Raw genomic sequence first — 16,549 nt, forward strand, 5'->3', positions numbered from 1 at the left:
CTTCATCAACTTGTAACGCCCCTTCCTTACATGCGTGACTTCGCGGGGATACTTTAAGAAGAGAAAAAAGGCAAACAGATCTGCACGCGGAATTTTAGCAGCGCAACGGTGTAGCAGCATTGTGGTGGAAATTGACAAACACTCTAACCGCCAATGGTGAAGCGGCACATAAGCGCTCCCTGCACAAAGGGGTAGGGGTACTCCGCGTGGGAAAGGAGGCGCGGATATTCCTCCAAAATGAATTCTATAATTCGCCTCCTTCAGGAGGAAGGTCCAAACTTCCATCATGGTCATCATTATCGTCATTGTCGTCATTATCGTCGTCATTCTCGTCGTCGTTGTGGTCACCGTTGTGGTCGTCGCGGGGGCCATGCGTAGGGTCCCCCCCGGGGTCCTTTTTATGCGCCCCTAGTCCATCCAGGTACTCTTCATAATCGTAATCATCATCATCAAACTGTTCCTCTTCATCAATATCGTCTAGCGACCCGAAGTCGTTCATGGCATTCAAGTGCTCCTGTTCTCCCAAGTCGTCGTCCTCCCCCAGGTCGTCCATTGCACTAAAGTTGGTGAAGTCTTCCCTTCCAGTGTGTCCATGCCCAGCTGGTGCATCCTTGTTGTGCACATAATTGTTAGTGTACGTGTCTTTGCTTCCCTTTTCATTGTTAAGGTTTCCCTTGCTAGATGACCTCTTCTGGAAGTAAAGCATGTCTTCCACGTCCGGTGTAAAGAAGGTAGTCATTTCAAAGAGGTGACTGAACTTTTTACTAGAACCCATTTTGTCGTATATCCGTTCCGTCGTTTTAATTACAGACTCATCCGATGTACACTCTTTCATTTTATTCACATAGAAGAAGAAGTGAAATATATTATCAATTGTGTTTTTGTAATTTCTGTCTAGGTAATCCACACATATGTCTTGTTCCTTCTTGTGGTTGGTTTTGTTCTTTCCTTGGGTAGGATTAACTAGATGGTGAAAGAACGCTTCCTTCGTTTCTTCAACTGTCCTCCCTTCATTTAGTTTGTGAAATGAAACGGGCGTTATCGTGCTTAGGTATTCTGCGGGGTATTGTTCGGGGCCGTTGGGGAAGAAACCTTCGAAATTGATGGGCAGGATTCCTAACCCCTTTGCCCACTGGCCAAGAGCGGCGTCGTTGAGTAGGCTCGCGTCGCACTCGCCATGTGGACGCTGCTCACCATGTGAACGCTGCCTGTGGGACCGCTCCCCATCGCAGCCCCCGTTGCAGAAGTAAATCTTTTTCACTGCCTCCGCGTTGAGCACCATCCCGGCAGCGCCAGCCAAGTAGGGGAAGAAGCTGCTTTCATGCCCAGACAAGGAGTTGCTGGAGTACCTCTTCCCGATGTAAAGGGGCACACTTGTGAGAGGCACCCCGCCAGACACACCCTTCCCTCCCCCCGCACCTTTACAGTAGGTCGGCACATAATCATATTTCTTCAACTCGTTAATTGTTTTTACAAAGTTCGCTTTGAGGTACCTATAGAGGGGTAAGTATTTTTGGTCAAAATTGTTCAAAAACTTAGCTTCCCTTTCATCCATGTGGTCAAGTGACTTGACGTATTTGCTCAACATGTGTCTCCTCGAGTGAGTGCATTCGTTACGAGTTAGGTTGATCACATCGATTAACGTCTTTGCATTCACAAACGTATCATCATGCGAAATGAAAAAAAAATTTTTTGGCGAATTTTTCCTAACATATTCTTCATACAAGTAATAAATTATATTTTTTTCCTTCTTCCACAAGTCTTGCTCATTTGAAGAGTCCGCTTCTTTGTCTTCCTCCTCCAAGTGGAGGGTGTCATCATACTGTTTGCTCTCCTTATCGGAGAAGTAAATTATTTCAATGTCAATTTTTTCATTTTCGAAGGCACTTTTGAGGAAATCATGGTCGAGAATATTTTCTTTTGAGCCATGTTTTTCCTGTCCTTTTGCTCCACTTGATTGGTTGCCTTTTTCAGAGGAACCCTCTCCCCCCCCGTGACCATAGTACAAATTGAACACCTGCTGAGTCATTTTCTTATTCCCATAGGTGTTCTTCACATGGGCTATTCGATGTTCCGTTTCAGCACTCGTTACAACTCCGAGCAGAATATTTTTATGAGTCCAGGTACGTTCACTTTCATCAAACAGGTTGTCATACTTGTGATTAATCTGACTCAACTTCCTTTTATATTCTTCAATGGAGTTGTACTCCACGTCCTCTGTCTCCCTGATGTACTTGTCTAGCTTTATTTCATTTTCAATACTCATGAGGTGATAATTGTCGTAATCCACAAATGTCTCCTGATTAGAACGAATGGAATAACTTGTGCATGTGGATATGGGGTATTCCAGATTGAAGTAGGTGACTATTAGTTGTGCCATTTGTATATCAGTTGGTTGTTGTTCTTCACCCGAGGGGGTCATCATTTCCGTTCCCCCCACATCATGTCCTTTATCAACATTATTCTCCTTTTTGTAATCCCTAAATAGATGCAGCACAAGGTAATACCTATACACATCATACCTTGTTCCTCCCTCGTTCTCAACAAGGAAAACGTTGCCTCGATCTGTGAGGCAAGCATTTTCAAATGGGGTTAGCTTCACCTGCACATGCTCCTCAATATAATTGGACAGTTCACGTACGTTATCTTTTATTAGCTTTAAATTTTGTTCCCCCCCGGAATGCATCATCAAATGGTTGTAAAGGTTCCTTAACAGCGTGATGTCCATTATAAGGCCGCTATTTAAGGAGGGGAAAAGGAACCCATTTTTGGCGGGGGTCCCACTTGCGCTAGACGGGACTGGGTCACTAAAGCCGTATCCAATGAAGAACCCCTTGTATGTTCCACCTGGCTTCACAAACTTATCACTCCCTTCCTTGTCGTCATTTGAAAGGAAGTCCACTTGCTCCTGCACCATGCGTTCGATGAGGTCCTTGGCGGGGATCCCACTGCCGCTGTCGCGGCCACCCACACTGCTCATCCCCCCCAACGCGGCTCGCTTCCCCTGCACCTCCTCATTGTACTCCCGGAGAATCCCGCCCACGTCTATGTCCCCCTTCTCGTGGCTGTTCCCGTTATAAATGTACTTGTTGAACTTGCGCAGAAGAAGCTCCAGGTTTAGCGGGTGCACTCTGGTGAAAGACGTGCAGAGGAACACATACCGAATGGCGTCTCCCCGTTGGCCATTCTCCTCCACCTGCTTGTATATGTCTTTCAACAGGTGGAAAATATTCGAATGCTTCAAATTATTCTGGTTCAATAGATTCTCGTCCAGGGTGTACAGGTTATCTCCGACCTCCAGGTCGAACAGTAGGGTGTGCAACAACCCTTCACTGAGCCCCAGGTCCACAATGGGTTCATTCAATACTAAAAATGTGGTGTTCCTTTTTATACCTTTAAATAGTTTGTCCTTCACTTCCGTACCATGGACCACTGTGCTACTTACTGCCACCAGGGCAAAGAGGATCCTCCTCATCACGTTCATGGTGTGTTGTGTTGGTTCGTTCCTCTTCCAATCGGTACGCAGAGATATGTGCCCACGCACATCTTCGCTCAAGAGGGGAAAAAGCACAGGTGGGATAGTTGATGGGTACAAACGCGGAAGCAACCAAGTGGCCTATCGCAAAAACAAAATTACTTAGTAGTGCAAAATGAGGGTCTTCGAACGGCCACACACAAACGTCTTCCCTTACACATTGAAGGAAAAACCAAAACAAAAAAAAAAAAAAAAAAAAAAAAAAATTGTACTCGACCGAAATTTCTCCTTAAGTCTGAGTCGAGTGAACGCCCAAGGGGGAAATTGGAAAAGCCCAAACAAGGGGCTGCAAAATTTGCACCAGAAAAAAAAAAAAAAAAAAAATATAGCAACTTGTGCGCATCGTTCTCATCATCCCAATTTTGTGTACCCCGCTGAGCGAGCACTTGTGTTCCATTTTCCCAAACGCGCGAAAAACTGACCAAGCCCGTCTGGCCAATTGCTAGACCTAACGGTCGGCAAAAAAAAAAAAAAAAAAAAAAAGCTACCCGCGTACTTCCCAAAGTGGAGTAACCAACCAGCTTGCATACCCCACAGGGGGGAGAGGAAGCGCTACAACTTGGACACAAAACTATCACTTATGTGCACTTAAACACATAGGCAATCGGCCAAAATTTCCCACCAGGCGGATCACCCGCCCCCACATCTCATACGCATAAAACTTGCTATGAAAAATCAAATTGGAGTGTTGAGCATACCGCATCAATTTGTGAAACGGTTTGAAGTTCAAATGATAAAAATAAGGCGGACACATTACTAAGCGCAATGCAAAAAAAATTAATTTAAAAAAAAAGGAACCAAAAGGAATCCCTCCACGCACATTTACACAAACGGAGGGGGAAAGGAATATCAAAGTGGCGGAGGGTACGTTAATTATTTGAGGACATTCAAAATAAAAACGTTTTCTGCTCCTCCGGCAACGGTGAGCAGATTGTAACGCATGTAGTTTAGGTCGTCCACAACTTTCTTCTTCCGTCCTGTGGAAATGGGCAAAATGGGTGAAATGGGCAAAATGGGTGAAATGGGCAAAATGGGTAAAACGGGCAATTGCCATTGTGTTAAGGATGCACACACAGGAGAGAAGCGGTGTACACGTGTAGAATGGACGCCGCGCAGTATATCACCCAGCGACTGGCGTCGAAGGTTCTCACCTCGCAAAGTCTGAATCAACTTGTACTTCTTGGCCGACTCGTCATAGTAGGAGGTGTTATTCACCTGGGCGCACTTCTTATCACAGGAGTACGTGTTGACCAGCCTGTCCTCGTCATCCAAACTGGTGTTGTTCTCAATCAGACCCTCCAATTTGAATAATTTTTGAAAAATTTTATTCGATGCACTCACATCAAAGGCTTTCAACAGGTCGAGGAAGGTTAGCAGCTTGGATATGATAAGTCCTTCAACTTTATTTTTGCTTTTTATAAATCGGTGCAGGCAATGGAAGTAGAAGAAGTGGTCCCGATAAAACATTTCCACATTTAAATTTTGAATAGACTGCGGGAAGGACTTTAGCGTGTTGATATTTTCCTGCAGAAAATTCTTGCTCGATACCACGGTCTCTTCTCCTGTGGGTGATGAGGCCGCCCCACCTGCTGCTACCTGATTGGAGTGGCCAAATAATGCTTCCGCAGCCACCTTCGCAGTGATCGCTGCCCTCCTAGGAATGCACATAAACTTCTTCCTAACCAAGGTGTGTTCATCCAGCGCAGCGTCCTCTTTCCCGTTGGCCCAATTACCACCACGGTCCCCACTGGTGGGCAGCCTCCCCCTTCCACACGAGGTATACTCCCTAGGGAACATATCCTCGAGCAGATTCTCATTAATGTACCTACACTCCTTCTCCATATCTACATACGCAAAAGCATCACACCTTTCCTTCAGACGCTTCAAGTACCCATTACATCTGTCTTGGAATTTCTCCATAAAGGTTTTACTCTGCAAACAGCTACACAAATCGAGGTAGCAAAAATTATGTGCCTCTTCACACTTGACCCTTTTTGTATATTTCTCAATGAGGTATTCCTGAAATGCACCCAAGTCCATATTATTTATATTCTCCTTAAGAACCTTCCAAAAGTCTTTCGATTTGATTAAGTCCTGCACATGATTATAATTATTCACAATGTTCAGTACATTGTCTAGATGTACAGACTTCTCATTCAATTTTTCTTTTGGCTCATCACTTTGGCTAGGGCTGTTGTTAGAACTTACTACTACAGTGGGTTCTACATGTGGCAAAACTATAATAACCACATTTTGACCTACAAAAAAACCCTTCTTATTAACTTCCCAGGCATTTTTCTCCTGCACATAAAGCAAATGCTTACTAGCATCTGTCACCAGGATACGCCTCCCCATATCCTTCTTCTCCCTTACAAAATTCTTGAACATGCCATTGGAGAAAAAATTCTCCTCCTGCTCCTCATGCTCCCTATTCGCAAGGTCAATAAAATTTTGTACCTTCTCTAAATATTTAGAATATTTTTCTTCATTCACCAGGGAGGCGTACTGATATATGACCACTGTACATGGGTGCTGGCAAGTCAGTTCATCAAAGTCGTTGTAACTGCTCAGGGTGTAAATGTTTTTGTCCTTGAATGCTTTTGTTACAACTTTGTTTTTGTTCCTAAAGGCTATGGGGAAATTATTCGTGCACACGGGCTTTGCTAGCTGCATGTTCACCACGTTGTTAAAAAAGAGGAACGTGCTGGACAACGGGATCACAATTTTCTTGATGTCGCAATTGTTAAAGTTTCTCGCACCCAGATCGAAGTAATCCAGCAGAGCCAAAAAATGCAAAATGAACGAGCTGTGAGAAACCAGTACGATGTTGTACACGCGTTTTTTTCCCTTTCCCTTGGTCTCCTTCTCATCTGCTACTTGCCCTGCGTCTAATACTACTTCTCCCCCGTGGTGGTTTTTCTCACACACAGACTCCTTATCTGGGACAAGCCCCTGCCCGGCCGCGTCCGCCGCGTCCGCCACGTCCGCCGCTTCAACCGCTCCAGTGACATGCTCCCCCTTTTCTGCCGCCTCGCTGTCCCTCTCGAGAGAGGCAAAATAATTCACAGCCAGCGCATGCGCCATCTTCAAAAACTGCAAGCACCTACAGTACACCTGGTCGGCCGACTCCCTAAATTTGTCTGCATAAAAAATATCGTTTTCGCCAAAGCATATCACCTCATAGTCCTCAAAATTTTTTTCACAAAATTTTTTTATATCGGACGTCTTGGACCTCTGGTCGCTAACGTAGTTGCCGGCCATTTCCCGCACGGACTCGTAAATCAAAATGTTCTTTTTAAAGTTAAAGTAGTACTTCATGGTTTCGAGGCATCTCCTCAGGGGGGAACTGATAATGACAAAGTTGCTGTTGCGTTCTAGGATGCCCTTCCTCGCATTATCATCGGTAGGCCCGGGGTCAGCACCACTCTTGTCAATGCTAGAAGCGGAGGACAATTCCACCTCCTGCAAAGAGTCCTTGTACAACTTCATAACCTTCTGATACAGCCTGTTATTCCCATCATTCTTCAATTCTTCACACTTCTGTTTGCCTTGCTCACTTACCCCACAGTCCAAATGCTTCGCGTCCTTATAAATTAGGTCCCTAACCTTATCCTTGCTCTCCACAACTTCCCTATTATGCGTAGCTTCCATGTGTCTCACCAGATATATATTTATCACACAGTTCGACTTTAGAAGCTTCTGCATGTACTTTCTATTTCTTTTTAAGTAATAAGATGACTTATAATACACATCGCTAATGAGCTCGTTGAATTTTACATGAACCTCGTTCCCCTTGTGGGGTACTTGAGGAGGGTCATGTTGCTGATGCTTGGCTGCACCACATTCGTAATTAGCCTGCTGAGCGCTCTTCTCCTGGGTACCGTAACTATGGGGGCCATAATTGCTGACCCCCTGATTGTGAGAGTACTGCGCGCTGGCGCTGTTATTATTCCACAGGTGCTGGTGCTGTTGCTGCTGGTTGTTGTTGTAGCTATTGTAGTTGTTGTAGCCGTTGCCATAGTAACCACTGTACCCGCTCCCACCATACCCATTATAATTATCGTAGCAGTCGTACTGGTTGCTAAACTGGGTTTGCCCGTCGTACTGGTCATAAGCACCGTTCATCGTTTGGTACCCGTAGTTATGACCCCCATGGTTCCCATAATTCCCATAACCAGCATAACCATAACCTCCATATCCGCTGCCTCCGTAGCCAGCGGCCGTGCTAGGGTTACCAGCAGCAGCCTTCCCGTTTGGAAATTTGACGTATGCCTGATTGTAATAACTAGGCTTCGCATACGACACTCTGTTCGCATTTCCCATGTTGTAGTAGCCGTGGTCTACATAATGGTAAGAGGTGATACCCTTTTGAGGAATCTTACCTTTGGTGTTTTCTTCTTCTCCCTCCTCCTCATTCACGTAACCCTTGTTTTTATCATTTGAAGGGTTCACATGTGGCCCTGTACCTTTATTCACCCCTACGTTATAATTGTACATGTCCTTATTCCTCCCTTTTTTTACAGTTAACTTTCTCCTGTTATTCATCTGGGCGTTAGGGTTCCAATTACTGGGGTGGCTTCTTTCATATAAATAGTTTCCTTTCATTTTATATTTGCAGGCCTAGGCAGTTTAAAACACGTGTTATGCATACCAGCTGGTCTCTTCCTCTTTTTTTTTTTTTTTCTTTAGGAAGATAACGAATCGAGACTGTTCATTTGATCATTCCTAATGACTGGTTTGAGCACTTACTCGTGTATGCATGTGCCCTTTACTTGCGTTGTTTTCTCTCAATTGTGTGTATCGCTTCCTGGGTAGGAGCTTCTACGCACTGCTCACTGTTGGGTCTGTATTCAATAAAGGCATGTTCCCTCCCAGGGGTTTACAAAAATGTGATAAAACTGGGCTACCTTCAAATGTATATATTTTTTTTTTTTATAAATTTTCAGCTCGCATTGATCTGGTTAGATAGCTTTTTCTTCTCCTCTTCGAGTTTGCTGCCCTGCCTGGCCCTTGTTCTATATAATAGTATATAACATATGGGCGTAAACGTGTAAGCCGTACGCGCATAAGCTTGGTCCGTAAGGGGCAGAAAAAAAGGCACGACCAAGAAGAAAGCAACAAGATGCTGATAAGCGAAAAGGAAAAAGAACATACACGGAAAAAGGGAATGCCAACAAAAAAGGAAACGAATCAAAAAAGAGATACAAAATTAGTAACAAGAACGAAAAAGATGGGATACCAAAAACAAACAAAAAGAAAATGACCTAAGGTAAACAAAAAGCTACGGGAAAAAAAGGGAAATAAAAAGAAAAACAAATGAAGAAAAGCACTTTAAAAAAAAAAAAAAAAATTTTCCTGTAAACACTCCACGATATGTGCTTTTACCCTGTTGTATGTTTTGCTAGCGCAAACAAGCAGGTGTTGCCCTCATCCGTATAAATGTGTGCAGCACGCTTCTCCAACCTCACATGCGGTTGCTATATGCAAAAACGTATGCGTTTCTTCGTGGAGGCGATCTGCTGTGTATGTACACGTGTTCCCTAGCTGAGAATAACATTTCACATTTGTTACTACCATTACTCTGTTACTGTTACTGTTACTATTTCTCCTGTTAGTACCATAACTAGCATTACTATATTGCTAGAATTACTACTTCCTGTTGCAGTCACTACTTGTGTTGTCGTTACTTACTGTTGTTGTTACTACTGTTGTTATTTACTACTACCGTGGAACAGTGGGGAAAAAAAAAAAAAAAAAAAAAAGGAAACTGTGGGGCAAGTGTTGCAAGCATCTTTTACCTCCTTGCCCTCTCTTGTGAGCGTTATACATTAATGCACTCATCACGTGGGCGTAGGCTGGGGGTTATATACAATGCTACGAATAGTGAGTGGGCTTTCTCCAACAGGAGTTTTCCTTCATGGGTTGAACAATAGGTTGGGGCCTATTTCCATATAACATCGCATGTACGTACAATTGTTGTTGTATAAGTACGTTTATATGTAAATACAGGGGCATATGTGCCATATCACCGCCCATTTGCGCATGCCGACGCGGTGCAAAACGAGGAAGCCATAATCCTGAAGCTGTGGCGCCCTGGGCAGTTCATACCATGGTATGCGACAGAGAGAGAGAAATACACCGCGCCAGTGGCTCACGCAAAAAAAAAAAAACAAAAGGGGGGTAGAAAAAGGCGCAAAACGTAGGATCGCAGTAAGGGAAAATAAAGCCGAACGGGGTACACTATCAACATGAAAGCATACATATATATATTTACATCCGTATTAGGTACAAATATAAACGTACACATATTTTTATTCCTCTCCTCCTGCCGCCGCTTGCCCTGTGTGACTAGCACTTCTTACATAAAAAAAAGATCAAAAGTTGATTAAACGCATCAAATATTTCTGAGCATAAACCATGTTGGTCATTTTGATCGCTTCATAAGTAACGGAGTAGTGGAAGAGAACCCCATAGTTGAGAGGGCCACTACACGTAATCGATTCTGAAGGTATGTCGAATGGATGGAGAATACGAGCTATACACGCACGATAGGAAAATGTACATGCATTATGTGTGGTTACACAAGTGCGTACTTAAGCTGTGGCCGCCTCCTTCTCATTTCACGCGAGCGAGTAATCCCCGCACTTTTGAGCTATGCACTTACTACTGTGCATTCGCCTGATCATAACTGCGTTATGAGGTATCCTACACCAATTTGCGCGTTGCGTGCACGCCATCTGCATGTCATCTGTGCGCCATCTTTATGCCATTCCTATGGAGGTAAAAAAAAAAAAAAAAAGCTATATTCAAAAGTGCTCTGTGCAAGTTCTTTTTTTAAGGCAATACACAACACATACACGGGAACACACTATCGAATAAGACTTAAAGTTAAGAGAATTGCAAAAAAAAAAAAAAATTTACGTGTACATACACAAGCGCACATAAGCTCTGTTACAGCGCATGAAAAAATATTCACAATTTCACTTCCTACATTTTAAAGTTGCACATATGGGGAGTGTTCACACCAGTATGTTACATGTATATGCGTAGAAAAAAAATACAGACAGGAGCAAAAATATTCATTTCGCAAAAAAAAAAAAAAGGTTGTTTTTATTCCTCTTTGGGTGCTAACCCCACAGAACGAACAAAAAAAAAATATGCATACCAAAGTTAATGATAATGCCCCCAATGGAGTTAAAAAAAAACGAGCTGCTTGTTTTCCACCCGTAACATTCATGAGGGAGGACATGGACTCCCGGAAATGGTACCTATATAGGGGCATAACAAAGTTTGCGTTCTCTTCTGTTCCTTTTCATATCACCATTTTTCATATCAAGCAGTCCGTTCGTTTGTTCCTTAAATATGTGTGCACGTAAAAATGGCTATTTTTTTTTTTTTTTTTTTTTTTTTCCATTTTTGCCTGAACGGGTCATAACTTATTTGTTAGCTAGCTATAACATGGAGGCTTCTTCTATCGGATAAGTCGGGCAAATTTCGTTGTTGGTTTCCTCTTTTACAAGAATGGCGTTCACGCAGTTTTGAAGAGGTGGCGAGCTGTTACTGCCATTCTGCTGGTTGTGTGAACATGGGGCGCTCGTCGCGATTTTACTACTTTGGCAGTTGTTTTTTTCCTTGTTTTGTGCGTCCTTGTCGCTCGACTTGGGGAACGCGGAACCGTAGTTATTGCCACCAACGTTTCCGACGCTGCAACCATGGCTGCTGCTACTCAGGTAGGACTTACTCCTCTTCAATTTCACGGCTTCCCTATTTTGGTAGCTACCCGGAGGGATGTGGTCATTGCAGTGTGTGATCACGTGGAAGCACGAGAAGCAGTTATCGTAAAAATAAGTCATTACAAACAAATCTTCGTAAATTTCAACATTCATATGGTACCCTTCCAAATATGCACACAGGGGGTGAAACCACTTATTGCACTTCTTCTCTTTCTTCGCATGGTTTGTTGTGTATGCGTTTTCTCTACTCTGCATGTATTCCTCTTGAGCGCCTTCTTTGCAGTAGGCACAACTTATGACGGCTCCACTTTTATTGCAAATACAGCAGACATTCTCGAAGGATCTCAAATTGCTAACATCCCATAGGTTCAAATTGTAAATATTTAAACAAAATACTTTGGAGATAAAAAATAAAACACAAAAAATGTGAACAAACTGGTTTGTCGTGGTTTTCTTCAAGGCACCTCCATCTTTTTTGCATATGTAGCAGCAACTTTCAAATCCTTTCAATATATCCAGCACGCTCTTGCTTGGGTTATTATCGCATGGGTCCTTCATGTTGCAGTCATGGACGTGCCCACTACTCGTCGCCGCTACTGCTACCGCTGCCGCATCATCAGTCCCTGCCAATGCCGCTACTCCCCCTCCTCCTCCACTGCTGCTGCTTTTCTTTTTCTTTTTCGAGTGGCTGTTGCTCTTACTGGGATCTTCACCCTGATGTCGCTTCTTGTTGAAGTATTTGCTAAATGCACACTTCTCGCACAGAAATTCATCGCTCCTTCCTTTCTGGTATATTCCGTAGCAGTACTTGTGAATGTAAATGGAGCATCCAACACATTTGTACAAAATGTTAATGTTGTTCAATTCGTTGTTGAAGCACACACTACACGTAAAATTATTTGCCTTTTCCTTCTCTTCATTTTTACTATTTTTTGCATTTTTCGCATTTTTCTTTTGGTTACAGCTGGGAGTGCTGTTCTTTGGGTCTGTCGCAATAGGTGGGGCAGATGACGTGGATTGGCCTACGCCTGAGGGAGGAACTGTTTCACTTCTTTGGTCTTCCATTTTGGTTCCTTCCTCGGGGCCGTTCTCCTTCCCTATAGGGTTATTATTACTACACTGTATTGTCACTGTCTCTTCAACGGTGGCCGCTTTTCCTTTGTCATCATTACGATCCTTCTCTCCCCCGTAACCATCGCAAGCATGCTTCTGTTCCTCGGGCAATGCTGCTTCCGTTGGCAAGGTTGTCGACATGGGAGTGAGAGAAAACACCTGATCTAGGCCATTTTCTGCACCCACTCCCTTGTTCATTACCTCGTTTGTACTGAAAAAGTAGGTCTCCTCCCTTATGAAGCTCTCCCTTAAACTATGAACCAAGTTGTTCCAAGTGTTAACGCAAGTATACTTGTAGAAGACGAAATTTACATACAGGGGCATATCAGCAACGTTGTAAAAGTGGTTTTCATCCATAATTTTGCTCATGAGTAGCAGTTTTTTCTTTACTATTTCTTCATTTAGGTTATTATAAAGATCTTTCATTTTGTCATAGTTGTGGTTGATGAGCTCGTCAAAGGTTTCGCCATCGTTCTCTTGCTGCTGCTCCCGATCGCGATTACGATTTCCATTACGATGGTTTTGTCCTTCTATTTGGCTTTCCTTTTGCCCTTCTACGTGACCTTCCTTTTGACCTTCTTCTTGGCCGTCCCCTTTATGATCATTTTTGTCATGAGTGGACAGATCGGGGTTGATTTTTTTTTCTTCCTTTACTAGCTGATTTTTCGAGCCAACGTTTCTGCTATTGCTTGAAATTTTTGTGCACTTGGCAACTTCTTCACATTTCTGGTCCTTCACAACAGAGGGGAAAATGCTGTTACGTCCGCTAAAGCTGCACTTATTATCACCACTGGTGAGGACAATACCATTTGCGTCTTTGTCGTCCTTTTCATTATTTTTGTCTCCCTCGCCAGGTTGGGAATGACCTTCTTCTGAAGTGATTAGTGGCCCACTTGCGGCCTCACTTTTACACATGGTTGAATTTGCCCCCTCTGCAATAGCGTGTTTAGAATTGCCCACGTTCGTGTGGTTTCCATTTTTGGTGCAGTTTCTGGGCAACGCAGGGGAGGAAGCTGCTTTATTTTCTTCTGCCTTAACCTTCACTCCGCTGAGTCCATTTGTGCTCAAGTTCACCTTGGTCTCGACCTCCTCGACACTGCGCCACTTCACCTGTTTGGCGAAGTCACTCCTGTTCAGGTGGAAGGACAAAATGTTCGCGACCTCCACTAAATTATTTTCCCTCTCTATGCAATTTGCAAGCCCGTTCCAGTTTTTGTAAAAAAATTCCATCTGTCTTTTTTTTAGCACGAAGCTTCGAAAATTGGTTAAGGCGGCTTTATCGAAGAGGGCGTTGTTCAGGTACTTTTTTTTCTCTTCTTTATTTTTGAAGAGGGGTGCCACCTGTGGTTCGTTGGCTGCGCCAGGGGGGGAGGCACCTTCCCCACTACTCATCAAGCTGCCGATAGAGCTGTCAACCGAAGCACTACTCTGGTTGGTGATGCCTCTGCTCCTCGTGTCATTATCCAGAAGAAACAATTTATACACGTCGTATGCACTGAAGCTGTTGGCCGGATGCACAACCATGTCTGCGGGGTGACTCTTTCCCCTCGACGCGCTTCTCGTGTTCCCCCCAAAAGAGTTGTACCTTCTAATTATTTCCTTCACCACATCCCCCATGGCGTTATCTTCACATCGGTTGAGAAGGAACTCCTTTATGATGCAGTTCACGACGTTCTCTTTGCTCTGATCTGGGACCACATCCAAGTTGCTATATTCACCACATTCATTGTTCATGGCAATTTTTCCTGAGGGTACTTGTTTTCCATTCCCTGTGTTGCAGGGTTTAGCACAATCACCTACACAATTCTTCTGGTCCTTTTTATTTCTACTCCTTTGAGCATCTTTGTGGTCTCTCCTGTCGTTTTTTTTCGTTATTAGTTTATTCAAACATTTTTCCTTAAACCCTTTGCTCAGAAGGATTCCATTTTTGGCGAAGTCGTAGGCTATCTTGGTCGTTCCACTCAGGTTCCCTGCAAAGGTGCTGTTCTCCGATCCCCACAGGAAGGGGTTTACATGCCGGTAATCGGTAATGCCGCCACGGCTTCCACCCGCAACGTCTAAACTTCCCACCGGTGTCACTACTCCTCCTAACTTGGCCTTTTCATCCTTAACGTATGCACTAACCCTACTGACGTCGCCAATTGCAGAGTGGTTACTTTCGCTAGCTACCATGCCCCTAAAATTGTATAAGGTATTATTGGTGCCTTTGCCAGAGTACAATTTTGTGATGATTTCTTTTAGCTTGTGCGTTAATTGGTGAGCATTCCTGTTCGCCCGCCCGCCAATGACGCTCTTCCCTCCGACAACGTTTCCACCAATGCCACTTCCACCAACGGCACTACCCCCCAGGTCCTCTTCCGCGGGTTCCCCCTCGCCATACAAATTATTGCACACGTCGTAAATCTTCACGCCCCTCCTCGAGTAAAAAAACTTGTGCCTCTTTATAAAGAGGTAGTCGTAGTAAGTCAGTTCAATGACGTTGGTCAATTTCAAATTCAAATTCTTGGTGATGTTAAATGCGCTAAAATTTTGAAGTATATTTTTTAGAACATTTTTGTTGAGGAGCATTTCGCTCATCTTGAAGCAGCTCTGTTCGTTGGGACCGATGCCGCCGATGGGGCCAGCGACAGTACCCATGCTACTAATTCCGCTTATAGTGGCCGAGGCAACGTCCGCACTGTTTCCATTCACGCTTCCATTCACGGCTGTGTTAACGCTTGGGCTGGGGTGCGCCCTGTGACCACTGGCCCTGCTGTTGCTTCCGCTGCGGTTACTCGTTCCGCTCATGGACCACATCGACCCCACCGACACAGCCAAGTCACTCGATCCGATGCCGCTCATTCCACTCTGGGGGATGATCCCACTGGACAGACCCACGGAGGAGTCCCCCATCGATGCACCAACCCCATTACAAAAGAGAGCCTTCAAAATTGAAAAGGCCCCATCCTTCGAGCTACTCTGATGTACCTTCTCATATAACTCCCTAAAGAAATAATCAATATTGTTGCACTCGTTTTTTTTTCGCAGGAGTTTATTCTTAGCATACTTCTTTCTGTTATCACTGTCCGATTCGTAAATGAGGAGGTAGATATGATTTCCATTGTCGAACAGACAAAATACTAGGTTGAAGCTTTTATTAACATACGGTTGAGATTCTTTACCCGACTCATCTCCCTTCGTTACCCCTCCTCCTCCTTTTTCCAATGTGTTGCTTTCGTTTCTCTGGCCTTCTTCAAAGTTGAGACAGTCCACTGGTTCTAACACTTGATTGGACATACTTCCAATACAATTATTTCCATTGGCAGTTGATTTTTTTTTTTTTTTTTTTTTTTATTTTTAATTCCTTATCATGTGTATCTACCATCTCCTTGTCCTGCACATCATAATGGTTGTCTCCATGTACACTTGGGCAATACGCACTGACGGTGCTAGCACACGTGCTTCCTTTAATTACATCTGTGTCGCCATTTTCCATAACGTTTTCCTTTTCATTCTCAAATGGGTGATCATTCTGTGATTGATTTTTTTCGATCTGCTGTTCAGTGGAAGCCACCTCCATCATCGTGGTAATGCTACCAGTGTGTTCTTCTGAATTGTCCATCTGCGCGGCGGCATCATCGCCCGCGTCATCTGCCGCTGTAGTGGTCGTATCTACCGCTGCCGTCGAGTCGAACGAATTGCCCAAGGAGGGTTGTTCCTCGCCATCCTGATGCAACGCCTTCTCCGCTTCGGCCCCATCTGCCGCGTCCACCGCGTCCACCGCGCCGGTGACGGAAAGCTTCCTCCTCGTGGCACACTTGTCCTCCCTATCATGGTTGACACATCTCCTCGAGTTGCTCGAAGTCTTGTGGAACATGGAGTGGCTGGCGTATCCTTTAAGTAATTCCACAAGACCAACGATATTGCGAGAATTACAAAAATCAAAGTAATGATGAAAAACAGTTTTTATCTGACTTATGTATTTCAAATTATCCACATCACTTACAAACTTATTTCCGGAAAGCAAAAGAGGAAGTCGATAAAACAGGTACGCAAATTTGTTCACGTCCACTTTTTTCTTCAAGTCCATACTACTCGTATTGTTTTTTTTATTTCCCTTTTGTATATCTGCATTTGTACTTTTTAAAATAGTAATTTCATTTAATTTTTTTTTTTTTTTTTTTTTTTT

General features: G+C 43.9%; 4 protein-coding genes across 4 annotated transcripts in view; all 4 read right to left on the reverse strand.

The window, feature by feature from the left end:
* Positions 1 to 244: 244 nt before the first annotated feature.
* On the reverse strand, positions 245 to 3,484 carry AK88_00653 (uncharacterized protein; the record flags this gene model as incomplete). The annotated part of the gene is made up of 1 exon (XM_012478299.1): positions 245 to 3,484. The coding sequence occupies one exon, from the start codon at positions 3,482 to 3,484 to the stop codon at positions 245 to 247; it is 3,240 nt and encodes a 1,079-aa protein (XP_012333722.1).
* Positions 3,485 to 4,408: 924 nt separating this feature from the next.
* On the reverse strand, positions 4,409 to 8,140 carry AK88_00654 (uncharacterized protein; the record flags this gene model as incomplete). Its single annotated transcript, XM_012478300.1, has 2 exons — positions 4,409 to 4,512; positions 4,687 to 8,140. The coding sequence occupies 2 exons, from the start codon at positions 8,138 to 8,140 to the stop codon at positions 4,409 to 4,411; spliced, it is 3,558 nt and encodes a 1,185-aa protein (XP_012333723.1).
* A 2,846-nt stretch (positions 8,141 to 10,986) lies between these two features.
* On the reverse strand, positions 10,987 to 15,657 carry AK88_00655 (uncharacterized protein; the record flags this gene model as incomplete). Its single annotated transcript, XM_012478301.1, has 1 exon — positions 10,987 to 15,657. The coding sequence occupies one exon, from the start codon at positions 15,655 to 15,657 to the stop codon at positions 10,987 to 10,989; it is 4,671 nt and encodes a 1,556-aa protein (XP_012333724.1).
* Positions 15,658 to 15,670: 13 nt separating this feature from the next.
* AK88_00656 (uncharacterized protein) overlaps positions 15,671 to 16,549 on the reverse strand; it is a gene marked incomplete at both ends in the record, with an annotated part of 7,463 nt that continues 6,584 nt past the window's right edge. Inside the window, one exon of the mRNA XM_012478302.1 lies at positions 15,671 to 16,477. Within this exon, the coding sequence (XP_012333725.1) occupies positions 15,671 to 16,477 (807 nt within the window). The remainder of the gene's footprint in view (positions 16,478 to 16,549) is intronic.

This window comes from Plasmodium fragile (genome assembly GCF_000956335.1).
Source record: "Plasmodium fragile strain nilgiri unplaced genomic scaffold supercont1.5, whole genome shotgun sequence".
Classification (NCBI taxonomy): Eukaryota; Apicomplexa; class Aconoidasida; order Haemosporida; family Plasmodiidae; genus Plasmodium; species Plasmodium fragile.